At 36.2% G+C, this 23962-nt stretch overlaps 2 protein-coding genes and 1 pseudogene across 2 annotated transcripts; 2 read left to right on the forward strand and 1 right to left on the reverse strand.

Moving 5' to 3' along the window:
* Window positions 1–231: 231 nt before the first annotated feature.
* On the forward strand, window positions 232–16769 carry LOC107681570 (transcription intermediary factor 1-alpha-like). The gene is made up of 17 exons (XM_016477877.1): window positions 232–562; window positions 1468–1559; window positions 3113–3251; window positions 4102–4219; window positions 4788–4904; window positions 8248–8362; window positions 9202–9345; window positions 9608–9719; window positions 9823–12071; window positions 12163–12238; window positions 12328–12370; window positions 13025–13154; window positions 13266–13471; window positions 13634–13733; window positions 13907–13975; window positions 14731–14865; window positions 15947–16769. Exons 1-17 carry the CDS (start codon window positions 370–372, stop codon window positions 16202–16204), a joined length of 4296 nt encoding a protein of 1431 aa, XP_016333363.1. The 5' UTR covers window positions 232–369; the 3' UTR covers window positions 16205–16769.
* A 59-nt stretch (window positions 16770–16828) lies between these two features.
* Window positions 16829–20259, forward strand: LOC107681572 (ras-related and estrogen-regulated growth inhibitor-like protein). Its single transcript, XM_016477878.1, has 4 exons — window positions 16829–17351; window positions 17459–17512; window positions 17614–17690; window positions 18917–20259. The coding sequence occupies exons 1-4, from the start codon at window positions 17237–17239 to the stop codon at window positions 19322–19324; spliced, it is 654 nt and encodes a 217-aa protein (XP_016333364.1). The 5' UTR covers window positions 16829–17236; the 3' UTR covers window positions 19325–20259.
* A 428-nt stretch (window positions 20260–20687) lies between these two features.
* LOC107681571 (perilipin-3-like) overlaps window positions 20688–23962 on the reverse strand; it is a 14165-nt pseudogene continuing 10890 nt past the window's right edge.

Genomic DNA, 23962 nt, shown 5'->3' on the forward strand with positions numbered 1-23962 from the left:
CGAGTAGAATATGTAATATCAAGGGTGGAATAATACAGAATAGACAATAATGAAGAATAAATTAATAGTAAATTATAAAGTAACATAAATAATCATGAAATGTAGTTTTATAATAGTATTGTGTGATAATTATTAAACAAAGTAAGACAAAGTAAGAACCAAGTAAGGGGGGGAGAGAGTGTGTGGTTTGAATAGGACCAGGGTAATTCTGGCCATTTTAGGAACTGCATAATCAACGGCTTACCGTTAGCTCCACGAATGCTTCATACAATAATAAGCGCAACGCGTCGATTTTCCCGTGAGGCGTATCAAGATACATTTCATCTGCTGTTACACCTCTAATTGTATTAATTTATTCTCAAGAAACAGATGTTTACCCCTCACCAAACAGGGCGTCCAGCGTCGCCTCGTCCGGTTTTACAAAGAACTGTTTGCGGATGCTGCGCTGTTTGCAAAGTAGGCCTACATCTAAACTCTTCTGCAGACCCCAGACTTCTCCCTTGCCTGCATATAGTTTGCAATACTTGTCTTACGAAGATCTGCACAGATGGAGCCACACAAGGTGAGAACTCGCTTGTAACTTGTTACTGTTCACAGTTTGACTGGTTTTAATGGGGCTCTCGTTAAAGGCCAACTCTGCACGTGACGTTTTTATAATCGCGTCGAAATAGGCTCACACAGGTTTAATTGACTGTGTAGTCCCGACGATTATTTACATAAGGGGTCTTAAAGTTAATGTCCGGGGCCAGGTTGTGTTTTCCATTGGGGGCCATATGAACAGTTACAACTAGCCCCGATATAATATTTTTTTTTTTTTTTAAATCTACATACTAAACAAACATTGTATATACTGTTATTGTATATAACATTGTATATATTGTATATACATTTTATGAACGCACAGTAATGATGCTGATCTAAAAAAAAACAAAACAAAAACGCAGCTTACTGACGCATTTCCTGTCGATACAGGAAGTTTCGAAGAGAAAGCTAAACAAAAAAATTTTTTTTTTAAAGTGGCCACTGTACAGTGCGTGAAAAAATAGAAACGCTGCGTTTCTTTAATGTCATGACGAAATTAGTGTCATGTTTACATATGGAATATATGTTTTGTCATTTACATGTTGCATTTTTGCATTAACATTAAAGAATACCACAATTCATCCCTTTGCTGAAAGAAAATTGCATTTTTCAATAAAAAATGATTTGTTAAAAATCAGTTCAGTTTTGTTGATAAAACCGTCAAGCAAACAAGGTGTAAAGTAGAAATATTTACAATGCTTTTTATTTGTATAATTTCTGCTACTCTAATAAATCATTCTACTTTAATAAATGACTTTTGTGCTTTCTTCAAGGTTTGCTAATCAACAGCAACATGAGTCGTTAGAATTTAATGAAGTGGCCTTCCATATTGTAGAACTGTTTAATTTTAGTGTGTCTGAGGCTTTTGTTTCTTTCTTCATCTAGATTGTCCATTATGTGCACAGTCCTTTTGTTTGTCTGAGGTCACAGAATGTGCCATTTTTGAAGACACGTCTAACAATAACGAGGCCCCCAAGGTAAGAGTGCACAGATTATGGAGAAAGTTTTGAATAAAATGGTGCATTCAGTTCAGTCCCTACTCTTTTTGTAGAAGATTTTGCCAATTCATTTAAAGGGCCATTCACACAAAGAACGATAAATATAAAGATAAATGTTACATTTATTGATTATTATAAGCACATGCTGCTGCTTTATCTGCCCGAGCTCTTTAAAGGGTCATGAAACCCCAGACTTAACTATTTTAGAACGACTTTAAAAAGGTCATTGTAGACTAGTTACAGTGAAAAAATATTTTAGGTTTTATTATACAGTATATGTATATTTAATGATTTAATGTTATACACAGTAATTTAATTATTTCACTTCACAATAATAATAAAAAACTGGTGCCGTGCACCTAAAAAAATGAAGGTTCTGCCTAAATGTAAGCATAACAGTTACTGTGTATAACATTAAATCAATATTTTAGAACTGCAATACACACACAAATATCTGCATTAATCTCGAAAAAAGCTAATTTGTTCCGGATTTGAATACTGTGTGATAGGATATGTTTATTACACTACATTATAATGAACAGCCAGAGATCGCGGTGCATGTGGAAAACAGCAGAATTGACTCTTTGAAATATATCATCATTTATGTGTCATGTGAAAAACCCAGCCCCACATAAAAAAAAAAATATATATATATATATATATATATATATATATATAATTTATTGAGATGCACCTGTATGTATATATATATATATACACACGCACACACACATTTATTATAATAATAATTTTTTGCTGTAACTAGTCTACAATTACTTTTTAAAGTCGTTCTAAAATAGGAACCAAAGCGCGATTCACTATATAGTCCTATAGATTCAGGTTTCTACGTATTCTGCAGCTTATTGTGAATAAAAAACATCTGTGTGGCTTTTGTATGTTCTCTCAGTGTTGACGTTTTTTTTTTTTTTCATTGAGAAGTGAAAGGAAGGTATAGCGATTCTCTCTATTTGCGCAGACACAAAGACCTCTTAGCTAAGTTATTCGTAGTAGAGTTCGTGGTCACCAGGATCAATGGCAAGGATAATCTTTAATTATTATTAGAATAATCCTGGCCTGTCCCTGCTCTCTTGGCCACATAGCAGGCTCATAATTGTATGGCTGTGGTCCGTTATTCAAGTATGAATAAACATTTACAATTTCCTCAGCGTCCGAACTGTCATTGCGATCCATTGTTTTCCTATTGTTTAAATTGACCACACTCCCTCTTGTTACGTCACTTCCGGTTTTGCCGTTTTTCAGATGCGGAAGTAAAATTTTCTCACAAAAACGACTCCAGAAGCCTCAAGTAGCATATTTATAAGTATATTTTAAACTAAATCTAGTTCCTACATTATTTTTCTATACATGTATAGAAATTAGAATTTAAATAGAATTCTAGACTCACTGGGTCTCTAACCTGCAATATGCACTTTAAACTGGTCCAAAGAATTCCAGCACTGACATAAAGGAGGCATTTCCTCTGTCTTCCATTGTAAATCTTAATGCAAAATGTTAATTTAATCTTTTTTCAGTGTGCCGGGTGTGAAGAGAGTGAGGTTAGTGGATGGTGTGTCCAGTGTGAGGAGGCCCTATGTTTGGACTGTATATCTGCTCATCGTAGGGTAAAAGTGACCCGTGACCATGAAGTCACACCCAAAAAACCACCCACAGGTTAGACTTAAAGTCCATACACACTTCAGACTAACACTGCTATTGTGGTAGAAATTCACCTGTAAAATTAAAGTCAGACCACTCAATGGTAAAATAATCAAATCAAATTTATTTGTCTGAAATCGTGATGCAGGGTAGTTTCTCTTTCAACCAAAACATACCTCAGAGAGCTACAAAATAAGCTCTAAGCAAAACAAGAGAATTTATTCAGTAAAACCATGCAAATTCATTTAACATTGAACAAAGGCTTTCAAAGTAGATTGGATAATCAAAATGAACAGATTATCACAAGGCGTCCTATTCCTTTTATCATATATGTACACTTTCTGGTTGATCTTCATCCACATTGGTCTTCCTCAACATCCCATAATATGCTCACCTGATGTATGTACATATTTTTTAATTGAAACTTTTTATTTGACTCCTTAGACTCTTCCCAGGTCTACTGACCTTGACTACAGATTGAGGCATTGTACACAAGTTTTTTTTTTTATACAGCATTTGTAGTTTAAACTTGAAACATCAGAGGGAGACAATTACTTTTGTCCTCCTCCTCTAATCCCTTCATCAAAAACATCATTTATTATTGAACAATTAAGGTAGAAAATCTGTTTTCAATACATACATTAAAAATAATGATTTACACATATATATGTATATACATCAAAAATCATCTTTCATGATTTAAAAGTTATGCAAGGAAATCTCTTAATTCATATAAGATTAACAAAATTAATCATGCATAAGCAGTGGCATTGATATACATAGAGAAAATTATATTTTCTCTTACACTATAAACATCTGTGCTTCTGTTTATTATCAGATCTGTTCTGTTATTTGTTTTGTTCAGGTTGGATACAGAGAAGACGCTGTCCCTCACACACTCAGGAGAGCTTGAGGTTCTTCTGTCTTGTTTGTGAAGAGCTCACCTGTAAGGACTGTCAGCTGATCACTCATAGGGGCCACAGGTATAGTCCATATCAACCCACTCAGATCAGTGCATGTGATACTATATGGGCATTTTTTTTTGCGTTTTGTTTGTAAAACAAACGCAAAAAACAAGTTTGTAAAACTTTGTGATATTTGGAGGAGTTAGACCAAAAATATTTTATATATTTTGATATTCCTCCTCAACAATACCTTATCACAGTGTTAAAATAAATGTATTTTAAGTAATTGCAGAGATCCGAAGTGGTTATCTGATTATCCGGTTGGGTTATGGAGCAGAGGAGACAGGTACCCGGGAGCCCAGAATGAAATAGGCACAAGTGGTGCAGTTCAATCTAGGTTCAGTTTTATTGGTTATGTGATGCGTATATATAGAGTCAAGCAGAAGTGAAATATTGAGCAATAAGAAAATGTAGCAAGGGCTAAAATATCCTAATATGGCAGTGGTATGTCTTATGACCATTGAGTAATGTCTATGCCCAAAAATATAGCAAGCGCAGCAAAACACAGCAGGCACAGGATGTTCTGTTTTTCAATCTCACACACACTCTCTATGTCCGTGTTTTTACATGTCCATCTATGTGTCAGTTTTGTGCAGCAGGAGGAAGCTGTGGGATCTCAGAGACAGCAGCTGCAGAGTTTGTTGGACTCCATCAGACATCAGAAAGAGACGGTCATCAGCAGCCTGCTGCTCCTAGAGGCAAGGTAACTGAATGGAGCCATGAGGACTTACATCTTATCTTGGTCAAATCTACAGTACACCATTTAAATCACTGGTTCTCAATTCCAGTCCTGGGGACCCCGTGCTCTGCACATTTTGCATGTCTCACTTATTTAACACTCTTGATTCAGATCATCAGTTTGGAGAGAGATCCATGAACTGAACTAAGTGTGTCAGATAAAATGTGCAGAACAGTGGGTCCCCAGAACTGGAATTGAGAACCACTGAGATAAATGAACAGTCTGTCAATAACAGTCTGTCACATCCTTGTTTCACCCATATTTCTTAAAGGGATATAGAGAATTCTGTCATCATTTACTCACCCTCCTCTTATTCCAAACTGATTTTCTTTCTTCTGTGGTAGATAAAAAAGGTATTTTGAGAAATGTCTCTGTTTTTGAGATCCACCGAGGAAAGAAATGTATAAAAATGATGACAGAATTTTCCTTTTTTTGTGGACTGTCCCTTTAAGGAAAATTGGTGAAGACTGAAATACACTACAAATGTTTTATTTTATTTTTGCCTCGATTGCAGTCTGGACGTGTCACTACTAGTTGGCCGAATTTATAGGCAGTCTGCAGGTTTGGGGTAGTAATTATTGCATAGTGTATGAGGGGCACAGACTATTGTTAGCTTCATACTATGATCCATTAAAATCCATCTATAATGTGTCAAAATCATTTACCAACTTTCTAAAGAAAACTTTTAGTGATTTGAAGTTCCTTAAAAATGAAAAAGGCTCCGCTTACCATCCATTTTCAATGTTAAATGCAGGTTTAAACAGGGCGTAAAAAATGAATTAATGATAATAATAAAGCATAAAAAAAAATCTAAAAGATTTTTTGAGAGATCCAGTGTGTTTTTATTTTACATTTTGTGCTTTATCAACATATGTGAGGTAGTGAGACCCTGCCCTTGATATGCAATCACAAGTGGATACAGGAGACGCATGAGATGTTTGTACCACATGTAAATGACGATCTGTCTAGCCTGGGCGTCAGTGGCTGAGTCACTTGAGACTAATCTTAATACAAGGTGTAAACGGCTGTTTATTCAAAAGGACAGTGGTGAACAGAAACAGAAAAAAAGAGAGTGTGGGAACCAGGAGAGGTGTTAATGGCAGATCAAACCAGACCCAACAGTGAATACAGGAACAGATCACTTTACATCCTGCTAACAGATGGTCACTAGAAACATTACTGAAATAGAAGTACTCTTCTATTGTACTATTGTGTGTATAAATCTTCTATTTATACACACACACACACAAAAACGTTTTCTTGATAACTTAACAATTCATCTGTAGTCAGGCTGAAATACAAGGTATTTATTCATTGCAACCGTACAGATTCATGTATAGAAGACTTTTACTCAAGCACATAAATGTAATGATATTGATGTCTGTAATGATGTCTGCCCATGCACAGAATGTCTCGTTTTCTCTCTCTAGCTTGTGTCCTTCTGATAAGACAGACACTACCTCCCTATTCTCACCCAGAACTTAGGATGTTTCCCTCAGGACTACTGAAAGAGGCATTGTTTTTAATTCAACCTTGTGATGTTCAATTTTGGAATATAAGAGATGAAGGAACAATTAATAATACTTAACAATTAATGAATATGTAATGAAATCTCTACAACATATTGATTCACATACCTGTATATGTTAAAACAATTAGTAATCAAGGAACTTAATGTTAATAAGATCAGTAAATTAATGTATTTTTGACATGACTGAAAACAAAGAAGAAAAAAAACGCCCAAAGTCAAAGAGCCAAAATTGGCCAATCCAGAGAGAAAGCACAGAACTCTTATCACCTCTAAGGAATGCAAGCTTGGGTAAAGAGTGGGTAGAGAGACACAGCATATGCTCGTAAATTGGTAAAAGCCAGATTTTCAGTAATTAAACACACATACTAGCTGCTGTTACTAGCCATTTTTTGAATTACAAATGGAAAGCATCTAAAAGAAGGAAAAGATATTTATGAAGTTTCTAAACATCTAATATTAGTGGAATAACATTCAGTCATGTTTTTCATTTCACAATGCAATATTAACAATGGACGTGAAGGTGGATCACACAGCTTTAGATGATGTATTTGAGGCTTGGGCTGGCAAAGGACATAAGATTTTATCAGATGTGTGGTGATAATGAGATCAATACTTTTGAAAACAAAACAAAAAATGCATTGTATAGGAAATGATCTACAAATAAGTTATTTAATAGATGAAATTAAAATAAAAAATAGAAGATATTCACCCTCTGTTGTGGTTTATAATCAAAGTTATAAATGTTCTAAAGTATATAATTTAATAGGTCGAATAAATAAAATATTCAAAGAATTTAAAGATAAGAGTTTACATAACTTTAAAGTAAAATGGGAGGCTGAGTTAAACAATATGGAAGAAGAAGAATGGAAGGAGATTGAAATTCTAAAAACCATGCAATCTCCATGTTGGCAAGAATATGCTTGGAAAATTAACATGAGATATTTCATAACACCAGAAATATCATGTATAAGTATAATCAGGCATCTTTAGGATGTGGAAGATGATGTGGTGTGTTTAAAGCTCATTACACACATATTTTTTATACTTGTAAAGTAATAAAAACATTTTGGACAGAAGTAATTTATGTAATGGAGAACATTTTTAAGAAACTGAATATAATAAAGATACAAAACATAGTCCTGGGTATAGTACGCTACTTATTTATTTAGAATACTGAGAATTGCTTTTAAGAAATAATGAAAGTTTGGAGAAGGCTAGAATCCCCAGTGTTAAAGGACTGGTTAGATTTAGTTTCCAAAACACATTCTATGGAGATGATAACATGAAATTAAGAACAAAAGTGTACTTTTTGAAAATATATGGGCACCTCTAAAAGTAAAAAATATAATATAAAACAAAGGAATATACACAAGAGGAATAATGACTTTTCTTATACCTCCCTCTTACCTCATGGAATATATATATATATATATATATATATATGAGGAAAAGGGAATTAAGTCGTATATATAAAGGAAAAGAAGAAAAAGTGTATAATAAGAAAAATGTTATGTCTTTGTAAAAGAAATGTTTATTTGTATAATGTATTCAGTGAATTGAATGAATAGGCAATGAAGTATAATAAAAAGAAAGTGGATCACAACATTCTTTTTTTAGACTGTCATAGCTCACTAAATATTGCAGGACAGTAGCAGTTTCTAGCAGATGTGCTTGCAACCGAAGTTGCATTATAATGGTTTCGCTTTGCAGACATTTCCTGTTTTATCTTCTTGTGTGTAATTATTGTGTTGTTGAGGATATTTTAATCTTTGTTAGATTGCAGGAAATTGAAAAAATAAAAGTAGCAGCAAAGAAGATGTTGACACAGGTAGTCCACTCCATTTATCAGACTCTGGTTCTAAAAGCTACACAGATGTTAAAGGTGATAGAGGTAAGCATTTAGAACTCAATAATCCTCATTTACTGAAGCATGCTGTACATGATTTTAATATTTCAGTGGAAAGGTAAATTATGAATATTTGGCATACTTCACAAATTTTCAGAATGTGTTTTCGATCTCCATCATTACAGTATGTAGCTTCAGTCTCTTTTATCATAACTCGACAAAACTTCACTTTAAAGTTTGACCAACAGAAAAATGCACACCTATTTATACTTTGTAGAATATATAAAAATGGCATGGTTACATGAGCTGCATGGTTTTCTTCATTTTGATTGGTTACACTCATCTAGGCAGATCATTTCCCTAGACTACTTCATAAGACAGATTTAGTTATAGTATACATTTGTACCAAATCCTTTTATGGTTGTTAGATGTACGTTTGACCTTCCTAGTTCAGGGCAAAATACATTTAAACATTTTGGATTTCAATATAAGCATATAACTGTTCAGAATATGAAACAGGAATTAAGCAAAATAAATAAAAGAAGCATTCAAATTTCATACACATTAAAAGGTTTGTGTTGGAGCACATTCTCTAAACTCTCCATCAAAGAATTTCCATCACATCATAAAAAAACGATCTTTTACTCTTTCTGTGCAAAAGATTCTGAGCTACAATAAAGACTGACGTTTGGTATCAGAATACAACCTCTTATGAGAAAGACAAGAAAAGTACTAAATCTCCCTGAGAAACACCCACATACTTTAGCATTACCTGAAAACACTCAGCATATTCTTTGTATGACTTCCTTGTTATCTATCTCCAGTTCTGTTCAGGAACCTCAAGCCTGTAACCATTGATTCATTTTTAAATGTTTGCTATTAAGGCCTTATTTGCGGAGGAGGTGGGGTGTTTGTTGGAGAGGAAGACATCTCTGAACAGTTTGGAAGGCTGTCAGGAGTACATAGCAGCTTTTATTGACAAGATCCTATGCACAGAGGGCCACTGCCTCCTGGTCCACACAAAAAGGGTAAGCTGTTCTATTTTTTGCTTATTGCTTGTATATCATAATACATTGTATTACATAATACATTCATACTGATTATGTTAAAGACACCCCCCCTAGATTTATTGATCTTGTTTAGGATAATATTAGCTCCGTCATATGTTTTGAGGTGAAGTGCATACATTTGTTACCATTCTATTACCATATTTGTGACTAAAACTTGCAGTCATTCAGATCCTAAATGTTTGTTTAGCCCCCTGCTATATTTTTTGTGTCTCTAACTCAGATTGAGACCCAGGTGAAAAAGCTTCTGTCCCAGAAGGCATACACCCCTGAGACCATGATTGAACTGCACCTTCAGATTCAGAATGAACTCTGTCAGCACATCATGAAATTTGGTAAAATAAAACGTTAAACTTTTTTATTAGAAAAATGTATCTACGTTTTATTAAAATCTATGAATTTAACATCTTTTCCTTTCTTTAACATCTTTTTGCCCAGGATTTTTGAGGATTAGTAAGGTTCTTGTTCCATTTACCACTCAGAGAACTGATTCCACTCAGTTAGAGTCTGTGTCTGTGAAAAGCTCAAATCCAAATTCTCCTCTAACTGCCACTGATGTTCATCCTGCACCCACCTCCTCAAGTGTTGATGCACAGGTTCAGGGTGAATGTGTTCTCAACAGTTTTACACTGCGTCCCTGTGCCTCCTCTCAGATTGTGCAAATAAACCAGGCCCTTCATAGTCTGCCTCATCCATCTCAACCCAGCCAGCCATCTCATTCTAACCAGGCATATAACAATGTTGCCTCATCCCAACCGAATCAATCTAAACGTTCCTCTTCAGACCTTCAGAGTTCATCTTCCTCACCATCTGTCCAAGTCCAATCCCATGAAGTCATGTCTGAGCAATCCAAGCATGCTTACAGTCCCTCATCGAACTGTGTCCCATATTTTTCTCAGTCTGCTCCTAAAACTCACATGAATTATTCTCCGTCTGTTTATTCTCAGCTCCGTCTTCCACTCATGAACTGCACAGCATCTCAAATAAACAATATCTCTGAGTCAGCCAAATGTAGGAAGGCCTATTGCCCTACCATGCAGGTCTCTCAAACACGCATACTCACCCGCCCATTGCCAGTTAACAGCCAAAAACAACCAATACCAGTCAACAACCAAACACCTGTACCAACTCATCCAATACCAGCCAACAACCAAACACTCACACCAACTCATTTAGTGCCAGCCAACTACCAAAGACCCCAACTAACTCATCAAATTCAAGTCAACAACCAAACATTTGCACCAACTCATCCAATACCAGCCAACAACCAAACACCTGTACTTACTCATACAATGCCTGTCAACAACCAAACACCCATACCAATTCACCCAATACCATCCAACAACCAAGCACCCCTACTAACTCATCAAATGGCAGTCAATAACCAAAAACAACCGATTTCAGTCAACAACCAAACACCTATAACTCATCCATTGCCCGCCAACAACCAAACACCCCTACTAACTCGTCAGATGCCTATCAACAACCAAACACCTGTACCAACTCATCCAATACTAGCCAATAACCAAACACTCATACCAACTCATGCAATTCTAGCCAACAACCAGACATCCCTACTGACTCATCCAATAATAGCCAACCAAACACCTATACTAACTCATCCAACATCAGCCAACAACCAAACACTCACACCAACTCATCCAATGCCAGCCAACAACCAAACACCCCTACAAACTCATCAAATGGCAGTCAATAACCAAAAGCAACCAATTTCAGACACCAACCAAACACCCGTAACAACTCATCCAATATCAGCCTACAACCAAATGCCTGTATTAATTCAACCAATTCCAGTCAACAACCAAACACCCATACCAACTCATCCAATACCAGCCAACAACCAAATGCCTGTGTTAATTCAACCAATACCAGCCAACAACCAATCAACCATACTAACCCATTCTTTACCAACTTGCAACCAAACACTCATACTGACCCATCCAATACAAACCAATTTCCTGGGGCCTGGACATTCTTTTTCTATGCAACCCAATATTCCCTTAACTGTCCTTTCAACCATAAACACACTTTCCTTAAATGACGCTACTGCAATCTCTAATGTCCACTCTACTGAAGTCTCCAGTGGTAGGATGAATCATTGTCCCCAGGACCCTTGTGCACCAAATCCCACCAGTACAATTTCTAATGCCATCCCAAGCACAGCTAGTGGTTCTTTACGTCCTGTAAACCCAATGCCTTCTGCTCCCATTAGTGGCAACGACACCCTCTGGAGTAAAAACGGCACCTACAATAGCATTAACGTCCCAGTCAAGGCCTTGGCTGATTCCGCCTGTGATCAGGATGCAGATGTGAGCAGCACGAATTTCACTGATACGGATCATCTGGAGAGCAACTTGCCTACCTCCCATGTGTCAGAGACAGCTCCCAAAGAACATTCACCAGATCCTGCGCACTCCTCTGGCCCATCCAACATTCACCAGGATTCTCTCTCCACCATCACAGAGAAATGTTCAAGACAAACTCTAGACGATCAGTCATTGACCAAGAACTACTCTGGACCAAAACACTGGAGCGTTGGCATGCCGATAACTTTCCGTCAACTTGTAGAGGCAACATGCATACCTGTCAGCTCAAAAGACAATCTGAACACCACACCTCCAGCGGATTCAACTCATTGTAGCACATCAGAAGACCTTGACGGGGAGGTTGGTGAATGTTTGATTCTTACAGATAGAAGTATGGAGAGTTGTATGTCAGAGATCTGTGTTTCATTCAAAAGCTTTCTTTTCCTACCAGAGGACAACTCATGACAAGACTATCCAAAGTGCGTTTGACTACAGGGAGGCAAAAAAAGAAGACAAAGAATCTGCAGGTGATTTTCTTCTCAAAAGAGTTGTCAAAAGTATAGTGTTTGTTTTCCTCACTCATTTCTTTTTTTTCCTCTCTCTCTCTCTCTTTTAGTAACGCTGGAACACTTCAGGAGACAAATCAAACAATTCAAGAGGTGGACTCAGGATATAGTATATAGTATAGTATTGGTTGAAGACCTTCTTCATAGTAGAATCTATAGTGCTTATTTGCATCCTTCCTGCATCGCATGAATTATTAACCTCATTTATGTCACAAATAATGTTTGTAATAACTTAATAATATTATTAACAGTATTAATAGTGTTAATACTATTCACACTACCGTCCAAAAGTTTTTGAAAGTCTCTTTGCTCACCAAGCCTGTATTTATTTAATCAGAAATAAAGAGTAACACTGTGATATATTATTACAATTTAAAATAACCATTTTATTCTTTTGTAAATTCCGTTTTAATATATTTTAAAATGAAATGTATTCTTGTAATTGAAGCCATTACTCCAGTCTTCAGTGTCACTTGATCCTTCGGAAATCATTCTGATTTGCTGATTTGGTGCTCAAGAAACATATTTTTATCAATGTTAAAAACGGTTGTGCTGCTTAATGTTTTTATGAAAACCATGATACATTTTTTAATGATCCCTTGATGAATAGAAAGTTCAAAAGTACAGCAGTTATTTGAAATAGAAATATTTAGTAACATTATTATATGTCACTTTTGATCAAATAAATGTGTCCTTGCTGAATAAAAGTCTTTTTTTGATCGGAGACCACTGTTTTCTGTCGAATAGGTTTCTACGTGTTTCTCTTGAGTGTCTGCCCATCTCTCTGCCTCCAAGTGGACAGCCACTCCCAGAGTTCCACCTTACTACAGATACCGCCACAGGTCACATCTTAGTGCAGGAATCCCAGGGTGGACAGGTAAGGATAGGACACTGTAGAGCTGGAAAGACCTGAGTACATATGACTCTTGTTAGTATAAAGCCATGTTAGCACCACAGCTATTCTCAATTGTTCCCTGTTCTTCCCCAGGTTAACCAGGTGTGGAGATGGCATGAAGATCCATTACCATCTAGATCCTCTTCTTGCTCTGTATCCCAAGACAGCGACAGCTCCCCGGCATCTGATGTAGAGTTCTGTGCCGTGTGTCTGTCTGCAGGAGCTCCACTTCTGTGTGCAAAATGTGGCTGTGCTTTTCACTATGACTGTCACATCCCACCAATTCTCACAAAACCTTGGTGAGACCATCAGAAACTAACATAACACTGTACAACACTAATTACAATTTTGGAGTATCTATGATTTATAACTTTGGAGTTTGATAAGCTTCTGCATGTAAGAACAGTAACTATTTTCTTTGTCCACTATTTGAGTCTTGGTATATTTCTTTTCTCTTGCAGTAAGGAATGGGTGTGTTTGCTATGTCAGGATTTAAATGAGACAGTTGTGTATGGCAGTGAGGAGATGAGGACGCCTAGTCTGAGTCTGGAAGATCAAAGAGTGAGACACCACCAGCCTGAAAGAATCTACATTCATAGTTACCCTCGCAACACTTTTTAAAAGGATATTTTAGGAGAGGATTGTAGTTTAGTATAGTGTCATGCCACATCTTTTATCTCTTGTCCTAAAATGATATAAAGTCACACCAATATAATGTCATCCATTCTGTTCAGAAGTGTGAGAAGCTTCTCTTTGGTCTCCTGTGTGATGAGAACAAGAGCCTGCTCTTCAGCGCCACCAAGGTAAATACACAGTGCATGTTGTATTTAGCATAGCCTGAGCTTCTTCAGTCCACAATTTACTTTTTTTTATTTTAAAATGTGAAAAACAGTCACAAATACTGATGATATTCCAATATTCCAATAATATTATTATTCCAGACAGTTTATTGAATAGTTAATGACAAATAAGAATGTGAAGATAGATGTTCGATTAACTTGTGCTAAGTTTTTACAAATATATTCTTTGTATTCGTGCAGTTTTTGAAAAAAAAACTTTTATACCATTTTCAACAAAAGTTTAAATTTGGTGTAACTATCAATTAAAAACACATTTTTTTGTTACACCTTGAATACATGCGAGTGTATTTGAATAGATGCGAGAATGTATTTTCACATTATTAAAAAAAAGATTGTAATTGTGTTAAGATAAATGTTACTATACTTAATAATATATATGGATGTAAAAAAATATCATGAGTAATAATACAATTATTTATTCATAATTATAATGTACCACATGACATTTTACAACCTGAACTAACTTTTCCATTTCATAGGCAAATTATTATATATATTAATAGACTTATTGACCTTGATACACAGTCATGAAAGTCTTCAGAGCTCCTCTCTAATGTAATTTCCTTATTTTTCCTGAATGCTTCTGCCTTTGTCACACCGCATGATTTTGTTGTTTGCTTCACATTTGAATGTGTTTTCGAATAAATAAATAGATCCAGATTAAAAATGACCTTATGAGCTGTGCTTTGTTTTTAAAGAATCACTCAAAAACAGCCGAATTTGATATAATACTCGGCCGACTCCTGGGGAAACGGAAGCCGCCTTATCGGACTGTTGCTGAGCTGGTGTCAGATGTTTGGACTCTTTTTGACATCTTGATGATGAACTCGGAGGTAAATCACTGCCATTCAGCTGATCACATTCATGTGTAATTTAACTGCTAAGCTTCTTCTTCGTAGTTCAAAACTTTACCTTAAAGGTTCCCTGAAATGCTTAGAAACACGCAGCGTTACTCTGTGTTGACGTCATTTTAACTGAAACAGGAAGACAGGGCGGGACATATCAAGCAGCCCCGCCCCTTTTTAAAATAGCCAATAGCGTTCGTTTATATCACAGTTTGGGCTAGAGCCGTTCAGAGCCGTTGAGCTCCGTAATGTAGTGATGGGAAGTCCGGTTCTTTTCCGCGAACCGGTTCTTTAGGACAGTTCGTTTCAATGAACCGGTTAAAAAAAAACGGCCATTTTACGCCCTAATGTAATGACGTCATTCGCGATGACGTAATGATATCAAGTCTATCGTCCCAGGCCTAGATGAAAATACACATTCAAATATAGGTTCTCGGTTGAGTGTACCGGTGATCCGAAAACCAAAGCAACCGGTTCTTGACTCAAGAAAGAGAACCGCTCCAGCAGTGGGCGTGTACGTTCATTATCCGGCTTGCTGCACAGATGCTGCTCTGTTCGTGTTCATCTCTTCACAGCAGTTCAGTCAGTGTACTGTTTGAGTAAATTAATTACTCCGGGATATTGCCCTGTCCCCTATATAGGGCACTACGTGCCATTCACTGTACATAAAATGCTAATTCTGTGGATAAGTGACCGATTTCAGCCACGGCTTCAGCGTCTATTTTATAGTGTAGGGGGCGGGCGCTTCGGATTCTAGAGAGCATTTGATTGGACAGAAAGTTTGATGAGAAGCTGAAGTACGATGTGACGTCAAAAAAAAAATAGTTGAGCCGTTTTGGCGGAAGTGACGAACTGCAAGCTTTGAATGCTTATATCTTCTAAATGCGAATTTTGTCACTGTTTTGGAGCACACTGCCTTATAGATAACGTTAAGACTAACATTGATACTAACACCCAAAAAACTTTAATTTTGATTTCATGGGGACTTTAAGAGCTGCAAATTCATACCTAATAATCATTGAATTGAATGTTATACAACAATGACATGCTATTTTTGTTATTTCTACAGAGGAAAAACATGGTTGTCAAACTTAAAAAATCTTTCCAGCAACAGCTGAATGAATCTTTTGGGAAGAGTCTCCATGCTTCTCTCCTAAATCACTCAAGCAGCAAAGATCCAAGCAGAACACCAGAGACAGAGGCTGAACGAGAGAAGCACAGAAACACTTTGAAACGCATGAGAGAGTTTTTCACGGCAAACTGTGGTACAGCTGCAAAGAAATCCTGCACTGATGAAGGGAAGGAGAGAGATGCCGCTGCTGAATAATTAAGTGCCTCAGTCATTACTTTTAAAGTCGCAAAAAAATCTTCTGTAGACCAGACCACTTTCTGTGTTTTATAGTACTTTGCTTATTTAGATTTGCCTTAAAGTAAGATGTGTATTAAACAGATTATTTCATCCAAGGTCAAATTTCTTTCTCTGGTCACTTTATGCCTTGATCTGCCACGATCTATTTGTGCATGTGGGTTGCAAATTATTAGCATTATTAGATCAATGTTGTCATGTAGCTCTGATGCCAGCAGAGGACGCGATGATCCTTTGGTTGCATGAATTTGCTCTGTTTTCAATCTAACTCGTTGGCGCTTATTAAGGCAAGCATCAGTCTTACTACACACACACACACACATATATGAATTTGTGTAATTTGTTCCACCCCCACCAGCTGTGTTGCAATAATGTGAAATATCGCATTTAAAATGGTTGATGTTTTTAATTTGACTCTTTCTTTAGATTATAATAGTGGAATTTTAAGATGTAAATTCTAGAGTGGGGACCTGGTTAAATAACATCGTTTGAAAAAAAACAAAACATAAAAATAGCAAATAAAGATAATTAGAAAGACTTTTCCACCATATACCAAAAAATTCAAAACGTATATAACAGAAACTTTTAAATAGAAATATTAAAAACGACATCTCTGGAATATATTAATGGCCTAAGTTGTAGTTGTATCTCAACTATTTTGTTATAAAACGTTTTAAAACCTTTTGTTTATCGCTGTACGAATGCAAACAAAACAAGCATGATTTAAGGCGCTCTCTTGCGCTGGCAATATTTTGAGGGCGGTATGAGTTGATTGTGGTTGAAAGACGAATAAACAAACCTTGTTGTTGTTGATATAAACGTCTAACACACAGGGCTACTTGATAGGACTAGTTTTTGGCAGTTTGCTAATGAGAACAGGCGCACTGTTTAAAGGCGACTCAACTTCCATAAGCCCCACCCACTGTTTTTATATATAGTTGAAGTAGCTTGTGAAGCGCACACTCAAGACATTCACAGGCTGCACTAGGAGAAATGGTTGTTCTGGTCAAACCAAATCTTCAGTTGGGCAGCAAAGCGATGGATGGAAATCAGCACAAAGTTGAGGCCAATGTTCTGCTGCTTGGAGCAGAAAATGTTGGGAAGTCAGGTGAGCACAAAACTGAACTTGACTTTGAATGCAGAGATTTCTGTCATGTTTCTATGATCTATTTTGTGAAGCTTGCGAATAATAATTTATTATTTATTTGTTTGCAGCCCTCACTGTGCGATTTCTCACCAGAAGGTTCATCGGAGAGTATGGGGATATTGGTACGTCAAATGAGATTTAGCCTACTATAATACCATTCTTAACCTACAAGCTATGTTGTTTATGAACGAGGAGTCTTTAATTTCAACATGCTCTCTTTCAGAATCAATATACAGTCATATTGACAAAACAGATGGGCGAGAAATAGCCTTAAATATTTGGGACTCCCTGTATCCACAGGTATGACGTGTATTTTGTTTGAAATATTTGGGTTACAATACTAGAATGCATGAAGAGGTCAAATTGTTTTAATATGCCAATTAATTTGATAGGTTGTCTCAATAATAATATATAATTCCTTGACTCATCCTTGGTCGGCAGTGTTGGGAAGGTTACTTTGGAAATGTAATAGGTTACAGATTACAAGTTACCCTATTTAAAAGATAGAAAAATCCTAATACTGAACACCAGTCATGTTTTTCCCTTTCAAAAATTAACCATGCTTTTATTGTAGTAAAAGTAACCATGGCTTTTTTTCTTTTTTTTTTTTGGCAAATGGATTACTATTTGTATAAATTTTTCTACAAATTCCATGGTTAAACTATGGTTAGTGTAGCAAAAAGCATGGTTAATTTGTGGTTACCATGCTTTGACAATAGTATTGTCTTTGGATTTATACGCCGTTACATGTAACTAGTTACTCCCCAACACTGTTGGTCGGTCAATAATATAGTCAGTTTGTTTTATTCTCTTAATAAGATTTGAAGAAAATTAAATCAAGTTAGTCCAAATGTAGGCTATTAGGAAAAATGGGTGTTAAAAAATATGTTTTAGTTTCTATATTTTATATTTGTATATTATATTGTTTCTATATTCACCATGAAAATATAGCCAGCCAAAGCTAGCATGCAGTTAAAAAACAAACAAATAAACAAATTAATTAATAAAAATATGGTTTGTGAGTGTCAATTTTATATTTTGTGTTGATAAATGTAATTGTGTTTACAAAACGTAAAAAAAAAAGTTAATTTACCTTATATTTGTCCTAAATTGGTAGGCTCTTTATTAATATTTTTTGTCTTTATATATATAATATATATATGTATATATATACAGTGTTAGGGTAAATAAATCTGAAATTATACATGCAGTACCAAAAAAAAGTTTAAACACACCTGACTGAATTAATATTTCTAATGACCAAAATACTTTTTAAGCTGAGGAAGGTTGCTTAAATAGGAAAAAAGGAAAAGCATAATAATTAGTAAAATACAGTGAGAATAATAATCATATTGAATTTTATACTTTATGTATGTGTGAAGTGGACATGAATAATTTTTTTGTATCATATTTAATTATGCTAAAAAAAAAATTTTTTTAAACGTATGCATTTATTCAGGTTTTATTGGATCATACTTTCTTGTTGAAGTTGATGTGATTTGACCCTCTGAATTCTGATTCTCCAGAGCTGCGAAACAACTGAATCCATCAGTGACAAGCAGATGCAGTGGGCAGACGGTGTGATCCTGGTCTACAGCATCTGTGATCGCTCCAGCTTTGAGGTGGTCCGGCAACAGGTGCAACTCATCCGCCAGACTAGGAAGCTGTCCGCATCTACCCCAATCATCGTGGGGAACAAGCGAGACCTGCTGCATCAGAGAGCCGTGTCGAGTGAGGAGGGCAGACTGTTCGCCCTCTCGGCAGACTGCGGCTTCTTCGAGATCTCGGCGGCAGAAACCTACCACGGTGTGCTGCTGGTTTTTCACGAAATCCTGGACCTCATCAAGGAGTCCAAAGCACTTAAAAAGGGAATGGTTGGAATCAAGGGTATAGTCAGAAGCGTGTCTGCAGTGTTTGGAAAGAAACGAGAGTGAAGAACTGTTGAAGATGTTGAGCAAGATGAAGATATGAGGCCCCTGGCAGCCTAGCATCTAAATAGCTGAGAAGAGGACCCCGGCTGATGGGTTTTTGGGGCCGAAGGGAGACACTTTCGCCTTATTAACCCTCATGGATGGTGGAAGGAAAAGTATAAGAAGACAGAATGTTTAAAGTTCAGAGCCCAGCGTTATGGTGAAGAAAAGCAGATGAAGTTTGTTACAGCAAGGCGATAAAAGATGTGCTGAAAATAAGTGATCCTGGGCTTTGATGTAAGTTGGTCACTGGGTATGTGTATTGAAATGAACCAAGAGATGGCCCGGATCTGTCGTAGTCCTTGTCATTTCTCACAGAAAGATCCTTCAGCTCTGAACAGATGATTTAGACAAATTCAAGTGAGCTTCTGCTTCGGATTTCAGATGCCTGAAATATAGAGATGGACTTTATCTTCCCTGCATTGTTCCCATTTGAGCCTCCACTGCCATTTAGATGTGAATTATTAATGTGGCAATTGGGAGGAGACTATGTGTAGTAAAATGTATATAGATATTTTATGTATATATTGTAATTTCCATAACATCGTTTCCTGGATAGTTTTTTTTGAGGTTGGTGGTAGTATAAATGCAACTCCAGTAAAGGCTTGTTCACACCAAGGATGATAACTGTAACTATAAACTTTTAATAATCATTCTAATGAATGATACAAACAATATTGTTGGACAGCCAATCAGAATCAACATGACTTAAGCTTGAGCTTTTATTGTCCATTGGTGTGTATGCCAACATAGTTACTGTTAAGAGTTATTGTTTTAATGTTCTTTCTTGGTTCTTAACTTAAGAGTGACATATAAAGAAATTCAGAGTGAGATATTAAGAGTGTCTGTACATGTTATTAACCTGTATATATTTGAATCTTTCACTTTTGTATATAAACACGCTGTCATTTAGTTAGACCTTTTTTTGGAATGTTTTTATTGCTTGTGTCTCAACAATTAATTTCAATAAAGCGAAGAAAAAAAAACATAAAACATGCCTTGATTATATTTAAATATATATTTACTGTTTTTTATTTATTGTATTAAACATTTAGACTGCATTTGAATGTTTTCAAAAACATCTTATTGACCCCAACATTTTGAACAATAGTATTGTCTCTTAAGCTAATTATTAAACAAAAACAGTAAAAATGTTAATATTGTGAAATATTATTACAATTTAACCAAGGGACCTTTACCTTTTTTACACAATCAGCTATTCATTCTATACTCAAAAATTGCTCAAAACAACAATAACATTTTTATCAAATGTTTTATTACATTTAAAGTAAATATAACATTTGTTATAGGAAAAAAGTACTGCAGGATAAAGGCTGTTAGGATATTAGCTATAAATGTCTTCGAAGTCACTAAACACCATTTAGTGACATTACATGCCTGTCTATGTATAACACACTTCACTTTATGTTTCTCACTCAGTAATTACACATCCTTGATCTTAAAGCATAAAACACACCATGAATAATCAAAGTAACATTAACAGTATCTTATCCTCTCCTCTCGATTAAACATGAGTGACCTTGGACTGCATGTCAAACCAATTTTCAAACGTTTAATTTCCAACTGATCAGAATCCTTGCATCATCTTGTTTCACTCAGTGCACTGATCTAACTATCAGTCATTCATTGACAGTCTACAGATTAAAAACTGCTTATAGTGTATAAGAACTAAGAAAGCTGAAGAATAGAAACAGTTTTATTTGGTCTAAACAAAATGTTGTGTTACATGCTATTAATAATAATATATATAGAAAAAATGGTGCTCTGTCATTTCTGCTCATTTGTTAAGTTGTTTTTTTGTCCTAACTTCTAGAAACAGGCATTCAAAGCTAAAAAACACTACATACCCAAACGGCACTTCAGAGCGCAAATCTGTATTGTTTTGATTCCAAGTAACACGCATAGCTAAAACAATGCTTTATTTTAAAACATCTACACGTACTGAATGCTCGGCTAATGATGTTATTTAATAATTAGTCACTAGATTTGTTTTTGTAGGCCTACTACAGAAGCCACTGTATGGATTGTTGTTTGAAGGTATGTTTGCTGTACTATCCATAACAGCCTGTGAGATGCAGCGATCTGCGTTTGAATGCTCTGATTACATGTTTGAGAAAAGTGGAGCCTAATGTTCTGTGGTTTCCACCACAGGTATGACCTGATCTTCAGATGAAGGGCCAGAGCTCAGAAACTCAAATGCCCGTTGGCTCTGTGTTACTAACTGCATAATGGGAGCCAGCAGGACCTCGGTGGCTGAGGAACGACGGCGGATCATATCAGTGGTGGGCACAGCCAGTGTGTCAATTTCTGGAGTGCCTGAAGGCTGGGAATCTAGCTTCAAACTGCCTTTACGGCCATTTGGGACTGGGGTAGGAGTTGGGGAGAGACCTGGGCTTGATGGTAGCCCGCTGGCAGACCCTCGACGGGAGCGGGCGTAAAGGCTTCTGCGGCGACGCGGGCGACCGTCCATGGCCTTGAGGAAGAGGCTGTTTGCAGAGGCACGGCTGGAGGGACTCTCAGGAAGTTCACCTGGAATTGGATTGTTTGCTGCATCGAGATCAGAAACCTGTTTTACCTGATAGGGAAGAGAGGAACAGTCATTTCATTTCATTTACTTATATAGCACAAATAAACACAACAGGCGTTGACCACAGTGCATTACAGATTATAAGACTAAGATAAATGACAAAGAGAGAATAAAAAAAAAAAGTTGTAATCCAAGACTCTGATACTTACTTTGATTATTTTGAAAATTGTAATTTAATTTATTATATTTGTTGAACAAAAGAAAAAGATCACTGCTCAAATCTGCTCTTGACTGAATAACTCCTTTAGCTTTAATAAGGACTAATATATATATTAAATGTATACATTATAGTATTTCATACCTAAAGACTGTTAGACATACCTGAAAAATTTGTGCTATTGCTTATAATTTGTTCATTTATTCTTAACTGACCATTTATGTTAATGTACATTTTAGTACAAGTTTATGTATTGTTCTTTTTTACTAATTTTGTTGTATAATACACATACAGTAATTGACACATTTGAAACTTTTGGAATTGTATATTGTATAAGATATGCAACTTAAATAAATTCTTTGCATATAATTTCCTGAAATAAATATGTTCTTTGTCTTGTTTTAATTTTGATAATCCATTACACATTAGAATGGTATGTTGTCGCGGAAATGAAAACTGACTATTACCTTCACCTCACCCCACCTGTCAGACCAGAGTTGCACCCCTTTATGCTGTTTTTATTAAATTAAAATGCATTTAGCTAATTTCAGAAAACAGAACTGTTTACAGACAAAAAGTTTAAATATTGCCAATTTGGTTTGAGCTTCAAACCCATTTAAACAGTCTGAAACCGAAAAGAAGTGTTTTTAGACTACAACAGTTCTTATATGTGATTGAAGTTTAATTAAGTTGTACAGTGTCTTGAAAGCATTATGTACCTGATCTAAAATGATCTGTGTTTAAAAAAAAATTAAAAAGCAAACCCATCATTCCACAAACACATTTCCCATTACTGAAAAGAAACATGGTAACCTGAAGAGAAAACAAACCAGGCCATGTGATTAATGCAACACAATATGAAACACAGATTTACTCATTTAGTTTTTATGGGAACACAGAGTGATATATTTAGCTTTGTTCATCCTATCAACTCTAAACAGATGTGTTTGGCAAGAAAGGAAAAAGAAAATTATGTTTAGACTGATAGAGACAATCGTTTTGCCTCATAACATGATTCTAGAGTGTTCTTTGTCACTAGAACATGTACTTGGATGTTTTTGAATTTTTGCATTAGAACAGGTTCTAGGGTGTTGTTCTTGTATGTGTGTGTGTGTGTGTGTGTGTGTGTGTGCGTGTATGTGTGTGTGTGTGTGTGTGTGTGTGTGTGTTCTCACCAGGTCATAGAGTGGGGTGGTGTTGATGAGCAACTGTATGAGAATCTGTCCCAGTTCCAGTAGGTCGTTCATGATAGTGCGTACCTGGGTAGGCAGAGCCAGTATCTGCTGTACAGGGGGCAAAACCTTCAGTGCCTGTATACCTGACGTGAGCTGAGCCTCAAGAAGAGAACGCAGCTCCTCCACGCGATGCACATAAGCAGCTGCAGCAGGGACTCCACCATCGCCATCAACTGCATTAGACCCACCTGACAAATGACAAACAATACCTAATCAGGAAATTAGTGGCAATGATAGACTTGGAAATGACACCATTAGGCATTAAAAAGAGAATGTGACAGCACAACTGAGCATTATGCAGAACTTTAATTAAGTCACGTTTTTATTGCTGAACCTAGTGGCCTGGAAATGGGGCCTAACAGTCTGATCAAGTGGCAGTAATGACTCTATTCACATACCCACACACTGCCTGCAGGAACGCAAAAGGGTTTTTGGGGATACACTCCCTGCTCTGTGCAAATAATTAAACAAACAGCAGAAAACTGGCATTGTCACTAAATAAACAATTTTGAACCAGAGGTGACTTATAGACTATACATGTAAGTTGAATTTGAAGAATAGATATATTTTGAACTGGGGAACCGTATTGAAGTCTGGTTTAT

Source organism: Sinocyclocheilus anshuiensis, unplaced genomic scaffold (assembly GCF_001515605.1).
Source record: "Sinocyclocheilus anshuiensis isolate Anshui unplaced genomic scaffold, SAMN03320099.WGS_v1.1 scaffold2178, whole genome shotgun sequence".
NCBI classification, from domain to species: domain Eukaryota; kingdom Metazoa; phylum Chordata; class Actinopteri; order Cypriniformes; family Cyprinidae; genus Sinocyclocheilus; species Sinocyclocheilus anshuiensis.